At 34.0% G+C, this 8621-nt stretch overlaps 1 protein-coding gene across 2 annotated transcripts; it reads right to left on the bottom strand.

Annotated features, from left to right (window-relative positions):
• Positions 1-831: 831 nt before the first annotated feature.
• On the bottom strand, positions 832-5615 carry ALF4 (aberrant root formation protein). Of its 2 annotated transcripts, none has more exons than XM_012220764.4 (14): positions 5015-5612; positions 4758-4922; positions 4510-4659; positions 4297-4369; positions 3700-3875; positions 3535-3594; positions 3257-3407; positions 3087-3146; positions 2702-2964; positions 2555-2626; positions 2232-2309; positions 1932-2138; positions 1730-1781; positions 832-1290 (listed from the first exon to the last, which is right to left on the bottom strand). In XM_012220764.4, exons 1-14 carry the CDS (start codon positions 5102-5104, stop codon positions 1070-1072), a joined length of 1818 nt encoding a protein of 605 aa, XP_012076154.1. In that variant the 5' UTR covers positions 5105-5612; the 3' UTR covers positions 832-1069. The 2 variants fall into 2 exon arrangements, 1 of the variants encoding a protein (XP_012076154.1); XR_001047004.4 differs by having other exon boundaries at positions 1202-1290; positions 1932-2122; positions 5015-5615.
• Positions 5616-8621: the final 3006 nt, after the last annotated feature.

The following is an 8621-nucleotide window of genomic DNA, read 5'->3' as shown; positions in this document are numbered from 1 at the left end:
CAACAAAAAATTGTGAAAAATATTTTCTTGCAAATTATTTTACGGAAACAAATAACGAAAAATTGTGAAAAGTATTTTTCTCCAAATTATTTTACAAAATTATTTTAAAAAAACAAACGGAGCCTTCTTGTCACCGACAAAGTTAAAATTTTGATCACATCTTGCTTACAACTTTATAATATCATGCTCTAATTCACTTTTCACCTTGCCCAGTTAGGTTTGAAAAGTTACTGAAACGGACCAAATAAACCGAATAGTCACCCACAGTGAAAAGTTCTTTGGTTGAGTTAAAGTTTCTAATTATATATATTGAATTAGAGCACGATACTGTTTTGAGATAGAAAAATGTTACGTTCAGTCTAAAAAAGTAAGAAATTCTAACTAGGTGAGTTGACCCTTGCATTTTCTGATTGTTCCAAAAATTCATATGTTAGGATTGCAAACAATATATACTCCCAATATTTATACAGGTCTACCCACAAATCACAACTGAATTGTAATTGTTTATAATTAGGAGTCAAAATGAGCAAAACTGAACAGGAGTATCAAGTCAGACACAGAACAGCACCCAGTAACTGAGTATGTTACATTTGTGCACTTCGTAAAGAGAAAGCATATTGGCATTTGGTCCTGCCAAGAAAAACTTCTCCCACCCACATTTTCAATAATTATGCCTCAAGCCATAGGTCAAAATGAAACCAATTTGTGTCGAATTTACTTATTTCATGAACAAGGTGCAGTATATAACATATATGCATTGAAACAAAACAAACTCAGTGTTTAAATCTAACAAATGGATACTCTCCTTGAAAACAGCATAGAAAGCTAAGATTGATAAACTACGACATTTGATTCACATAAATACCAGACAACAAACCAAACCTTACCTGCAAAATGTTTTCGGCTCATGTTTCTCGTCATTATATTTGTATTGAAATTATTGAGGGAACAAAAAAGAAAGAAACAAAAATACAATAATTTATGTCGGCAAACGTATGTCTACCTATCCCTCTGTAGTTCAAGTGAGCTGGGACTTAAAGCATGAGCTATCAGATGTGATGATCACAGTTTATGTTGACTGTTTTAGCTTTTCTTCAACAAGCTCAATACATCGATACATAACTAACTCAACTGGGTTAAGAGCACATACTGTGTTCATTGCAAGTTGATTATAATCATTCTTATTCTCTGTCATAATTCCAGTCACAAGGGTTCGAAGAGGCAGAAGCCATTCATTATATGCCTTCTGCAAATTGTTCTTCGATAGTACTCCAGTAAAGTTGGTTTGTCCTGTTCATTTTGACAATAAATTAAATACGAATGTATAATTCATTTAAGCGAAATCATAAAATTTTTCAGATCTTCAGGCAAATGTGTTTAGTGGTGAGTTGACCAATATTAAGTATTAAATCCATTCATCTGGTGCACCATCTAAACTAAAATATAATGTCAAAAGTAACTGGATTCACTTAAACAAATTTGCTGAATAAATATGTCCGCATTAACTTTTCAAGTTCAGTTAGGAGATCCATGTATGGCTTGAATCAAATGAATTATCTTAAAACGAACAAACCGATTAAAATACTCGCAAACCTCTGTGATTTTGTAGCTAAGTGGCCAGAATCATTGCCCAAATATGTTTTATTCAAGCAAGAAAAAAAAATATTAACGCAAAGCACATAAAGAGTAGCAACATCACCAATTAGAACTTTTCAAGTAAACGTTTCACCTGCTGATTCTGTCATCAATATAAATCTGTAAAGGTTGAGTGCAGATAGAACCTGAGGAACAACATCATAAATGTAAAACATAAATCTTTTGAAACATTCAATACTACATGCTAGTTTTATTTTATTTTTCTGAAAAAAAAAAAAAAAAAGAAGAAGGAACAACAGTAGACTTTTAAGAGAAGAGACTAATAAATGAAATACCGCATCTCCATGCTCAGGAAAGGGTGGAGGTCCTCCCTCTGGTGGCCTCAAAACTCTCTCCAACAGTTCAAGCACTCCATCATTCCAAAGTGATGTAATTGAACTACCTTGATTTTTGGCTGGCAATGATTCATTTTTTCTAATTGATTTTCTTTGGAAACGTTCCATGTGCAACTCTCCTCTAACAAGATCTAAAAGAATTGCAATCTATATGAAGTTGTGACAAATATTTCAGACAGAAATTTTAGCTTATAATTTGAACAAATGTCGAAGCTTATAAATCAACTAGTAAGCACTTACCATGGAGGAAGAATTGTTGTTTGCTATCAATGCTTTTAAAATATCAAGCCTCTCAAATGTTGGAACATCATGAAGTACCTGGTTAAACTTATTAACTGATTAATTATTTGGACACAAGTCAAATAATTTCAAAGCTTCAAAAAGGAATAAAAGGATAAAGGAAAAGACCAGTACATATCCTGCTTTTCTAGAATGGTTTATGGTAGTTTTCCTATTGATTATCAACAATTTCTAGGTTCTACCTGCAGGAATTTCAGGATAAAGCCTGTAAAGCACGGGGTTACTGGTGCCTCCACTATTTCAATTACAGTTAAAAAACTTACCCTCTTTAGTGCCTCAAAGGCATTCTTCCTTAACTCAGTATTTGGTGCATAAATGATGACCTTTGTAATGGCCTGAAGGATATATGTTCTCACCATTAGAAAAGAGAACAAAAATGCATGCCCAAACTCAAAATCGCAAGAGATTACCTGCAACACTGCATAGAGGCTAGGCAAATAAATAGAGCAATCAGCTTGTAAATCGCGTGCAACATTTCCATTTGTAATACAAAGCAAGAGGTTAATGGCATGTTTCTTTAATTCCCATGGCATATTGGTAGATGCCAATATATACTTTAACATGCCTATAGCTTGCCACCTATTAGTTTGATTACTTCGAAGTTCATCCTTGACAGCAGACATATTTTCCCCAGCAGCCAGAGCAACATCATCATAGATATGACCCCAGATCACTGTACAGAAAGAGCAATAAAAAAAAGCAATTGCAAGAACAAAGAAAGAATTAAGATAATCAATATTGAAAAAGAAGAAACAAACGAGAATAGGAACCTCTGTATTTTTTGCACACACAAACCTGAAAGGGATGCACCATGTTTGATGTAGGATAAACAGCTCATAAAATCATATTCCACCTCTGTGTAATTTGTAAGTTATACAACATGGCAAGGAAAGATTGTCATCATTTACTTAGAAGTTACAAATCTTAGATAAAACAATACCATGCAGAAACCTATTGAAGTTTACCTCCAACAATAATGTTGGTCATTAAGTTAACATCAGATCCTGTTATTAAACCAACATATGATACACTGCAATATGGGAAAATTTTGGAAAGCTGTGACACCGGATGAAGACAGCTTGACAACTTATCTCCTTCATTGAATGAAAGAAAAGCCTACACATCAAGGGTGTCATAGCTTAAGACATGAACAAAACCATATTTGAAATAAAATGACTAGAAAATGTATATGTGCTCAACTTAAGAACTTTAGCTAGAGGACAGCTAATTTGAGAGTACTAACCATGATTTGTAAAACATATAAACCAAGTAGAGCACGAAGCTTTTCATTTACTCTGCCCTCCTGTCATCCCGAAACAAGTTAGGTAAATGGTGAAAACTTATTAGGGCTTGGTTCAGTATATACAAAGGAAAATGAACAGGAAAACAAAGTTTCAAAATGGCATACCATTTTTTCACAAATGGCTCGTATGGAATGTGCAATGTCTAAAGCTCTGCAAATTAAATCAACACATTCTTTGTCTTCGTCAGCCAGCTCAGAACATGCGATCTTTAACACATTTAGGATAACTGGAATTGCTACTTTTACTTGCTCAAAGTGACGCCTCTGTATTGAAAGGAATACTAAGGGAAAAAGACACGACATGAATTCAACCAGAATCAGAAGACTGTTAAGTGTATCAAAAAAATTATCACATTCATAACAATAGCTTTTTGCAGTTGGAAAACTTCATTATGTGCTGACACAGCAAAAGCCCTTCATTTTATATCAAACAGAACAAAAAATTGTAGATTATCGATTAAACAATAACAAAACCACTTAAGTCTGAATATTTTATACCTTAAGAAATAGTGTCAAGCTGCAAAACCATATATAGTGAAAAAAAGAAAAAAAAAAACACATTTCATTATTTTTTTAATAAAAAACAATTTACTACAAGAATATTCATGACATGAAACAGAAATGAAATGCATAAAGGTTCATAATGATACTGTAAGCAAGAAATATCATTTCGATAATATACTCAATATTGGAAATCCTGACCTTTTGAGAGCCCGCTTAGAATAGAGGCAACATAACCAGATGCATTAATTGGCCTATCTGTGGCACTCAAAGCCTGAACCAATTAAAACACAGATTTTAGCATTAATCAAAGCAATTATATATTTAATCTAGATTTGAAACAATGCCATCAAATTCACAAATGAAAAGGAGAAGGGTCAACATTAAGTTGAGCAAATGAATTTAAACAATTACCCCGCAAAGAATTGAAAGCATGTCCCGTGGACTACATATAGCTATAAAACGATCAATAATCATATCAGCAATCTCCAAGCACCTACTTGACAACCCTGCAAACTTTGCAGCTGCTTTCGGCAACACAAATGAAAGCACATCAAGAACCTCCTGCAATTCATAGAATAAATTTATGAGCAAAGGAAACCCATAAAAACGAATTTAAATAAAAGGAACAAAAAAATTAGAATGAGAACAAACAAGTAAACCTGGTCTAAACTAGAAGAAAGCAAAAACATATGGATGTAAGAAAGAATTTCCAATGCTTTGTTTTGTGCATCTTTGTCTTCAGGGTTAGCTAACGCTGAGCCCGAGATTGTTTCGAGGAAGTCAACCAGCTCTGACACTGAGCTTTCATCTCCAACTTTAATTGACTACAGAATAAATTTAGAGAAAACATTTTCAAATTGAATCTTCTCAAAAGCAAACAGAATGATTTTGAAATTTTTAGTTGTGAGGGAATTACTTCGGAGCAAGAGGATAGGATTTCTTGTAGACGAAGCACAAGAGAATGGGTAGAAGCAGTTTCGTGAAGCCCTGTGGTTTCTTCTGACATGGTGTGGCGGATGCTTCTTCAGTTTACTACACAAAGTTTATCGCACAGAGTCTCCTAATAACAAGATTAGGCTCTTGCAATGCGTCACAAGAGAATTTTACCAACTACAAACGGGGATGAACAAACGCAAAGTGATGAGAAATAAGAAGAGTAATTCAAATTTGCAGGAGCAGGAAGCTTTTATGCGGCTGATGCATGGGTTCCACTCATAAGCGCCGGATGGAGTCGCCAGAGGTGGTGGCGGAGCAATCTCAGCTTGCTACACGAAAGGAGACAGCAGAAGGGGCTGGATCGAATGCCGCACAGCCCGAACCCCTCTTCCTCCAATTCAACCAATTAATTTCGTGAATTTTTGCTAGAATTTGGGGTCGTAAGAAAAATAATGTCATTCAAAAAACCTATTTATAAATTTAAAGCGCCTATCCTTCAATTTATCTACAATTTGTCGAGTATCTGTAGTTACTAATTGGCTTTTGAAATGTAATTGCATCCTAAAAAAAAAAAAAATCTTAAATTTGTCCATTTGCTACAGTTGCACCCTAAAACTTATGGATTTGTTGCGGTTGCATCTTAAAACTAAATTGCTCTTAGTAATTTAATAAGTGTAATTTAATTCATAACTGTATAAGAAGCTTACGTAACAATTGAATAGTAAGTTTGGTGCATAAAGCAAAAAGTTGAGCTTCAAATATTTTATTACTCTTGGTAATTTATAACTGTGTAAATAAAAAATTAATGTTTTTATTACTTAACTTGAAATATTTACGCACTAAATTCATCCAGTGGACTCCTAACAAAACACTATTCTCTTTTATATTTTTTATTATTAGTGGTCATATCCCATATTTGCACTAAAACCACCAAATGAACTATATGTCTCAGTAAAAAGCCATTTGACAATTTAAACTTTTTATTTTGTATTGAAACCATCAAATATATAAATATACAAATAAAAAGCCATTTGACAATTTAAACTTTTTATTTTATATTGAAACCATCAAATATATAAATATACAAATATACAATGATATATAAGGTTATGTAAAAAGCTAACTACCTCATCTATTATTTTTAATCTTTTAGCAATAGTTGCCTTAATATGTATCCTATAACTAAATTTTCTAATTTATACTATATATAAAGTAGGTGAAGGCCTGTGCATTTGCGCAGATTGAAAATGTATTATTCACTATTATGGAATAGTAGACTATTTACACTTACTTTGAATTAAAGTATTCTATAAATTGATTTGACGATAATTCTTTGTGGTATTTTTTACAGGAATTCTTATAAATTAATCAAGAACGGAGGATTTATGTTTCAAAAAAAAAAATAATAATAAAAAGGAAGGACTGATCATTAATTAAGTTGCTTAAATATCTAAATCCTCCAATAGGAAAGCTTTGATAAAAGTTTATTATTGTTCATTTTCACAGGACTATTGGCTTATTATTATTTAAATATCAAATTAATAATTTTCTTATGATGATTTTAGAAATATAACATTATCATTTTTTTAATATACCTGTAAGAATTAAGTGTCGTGAAGGGATTATAACTTGATAACAGAAACCGTAGAATTTCATTTCAATTTGCTTTATATCAAGATATGAACAACTTCACCTCTATTTCAAGTATTATCTATCTCTTCATTTCCAAATCGGTTTGATAAAAATCGCTTAAAAGATATAGATTTAAAGTCAAGATCTACCAACCAACAACACTATTATCCTATCCCCACCATAAATTAAAAAAGTAAATAAACTAAGAAAAAAAAAATTACATAAAACACAAGACACTGTAAATGAACTGTCAAGCAAAGTTAAAGCATAAAATGGAGACCACCATAATTCTATCATTCCAACAATAATAGAAACCACCACTTGAGTACACATGGTTATAGTTATTTAGAACCCAAACGACTTGTTACACAATCTCAGAGTTCCAGACCTTATAAACTTCACAGGAATAATAGGCAGATGAATGAAGCATTTCACAATATTTTTATTTGTCAAAGTGTCATTGCTCTTGTCAGAAGCTACAAAATGCAAGTCGTCTGAGATAGCAGTCTGTAACAGAATGCACCATATATGTAACACCCCTTCCCGGTCCACCCGTGAACCCGAATGAACCGAGTCGAGATGCTACAAACTGTTGACTGTATGGCCTGACATGCTGAAATCATAATGTATGTTGAATATAATGGCATGCTGATACTGTTTACAAAAATAATGTAATTTATATTTACAAAACATGATACAAATGTCAAAATGAAATGGGCCCAACTGAGTGCCCTGTACATGCCATAAAAAGGGTAGACAAAGATACATATTAAAATGAGTAGCTACCCTGAAGACTGAGTCTTCTACATATGAACTGCAGCAGTTGTAAGCCGACTCTCTATGGTCCAATCTCAAAACCTGCGAGTTAAACAGTTAACTCGCTGAGCAAATAATGCTCAGTGGATATCTCAACATATAAAGAAACAAATAAGCACATACATATATAGAAAGAACCATGTAAACACATATGGCACATATAAGCACACACATCATGATACTTTCATGATACCTTGATTATCTTTTGTACTGTTGATAATACTGTATAATTCATGAAATGTTATGTCAAGATATCTGTATGGCTCCATAAGGTTATAGTGAAACCGAAGTGATAAGAAAAACTGTATGAAACTGAATGAATACTGTATGCTTGGCTGCTATGGCCCATATAATCATATCCACTCAACGGCCTGTAGCCGGAGTATCCAACTGTATGAGGTGCAGATCTGCTATCCTATGTCGCGACATAGCCTTATCTACATGGTTTCTACCTAACCTCAATGGAGCATAATGTTGGTATGTCAATAATATAACACAACATCACATTAATAGTTCATAACTTCATAATTCATAATGTATATTTGATTTCACATCATTTGCATGCTTGAATGTTGTTTTGATACATGTTCTAATGTTGTATTTGATGTTAAAATGATTGGAGGCATATAAGTGAAGCAAAGAAATACAATTGCATTGAAAAAGAAGTCCAAAAGTGTATGAAAACACAAGTCGCGAGCGCGTAATGCACCAGATGAGAGACAGTGAGTTATCGGGCACAAGTCGCGACCGCGTACTTGAAAGTCGCGAGCGCGAGAAGTGCCAAATGAGAGACAGTGTGTTCTCAGGCTAAATTCGCGAGCGCGCGATGAAGGTTGCGAGCGCTTACAGGCCAAGGGCCAAGTACGCGAGCGTGCACTTCACAGTCGCGAGCGCGAGATGTGCCAAATGAGAGTCAGAGAGTTTGCGAGCACAAGTCGCAAGCGCGTACTTGAAAGTCGCGAGCACGAGATGTGCCAAATAAGAGTCAGAGAGTTTCAGGTGAAAGTCGCGAGCGCGCATGTGAAAATCGCGAGCGCGAGAAGGCAACGCGAGCATTCGCGCGCGCGCTTCCAGCCTGCACTGTCTGTACTCTTTTGGTCATATCTCTCAATATACAACTCCAATTTGGATGATTCAAA

The sequence above is a fragment of the Jatropha curcas genome, chromosome 4 (assembly GCF_041381405.1).
Source record: "Jatropha curcas cultivar XTBG-Jc1 chromosome 4, XTBG_Jcur_1.0, whole genome shotgun sequence".
Taxonomy (NCBI): Eukaryota; Viridiplantae; Streptophyta; class Magnoliopsida; order Malpighiales; family Euphorbiaceae; genus Jatropha; species Jatropha curcas.
This window is presented reverse-complemented; position numbering and strand designations above follow the sequence as displayed.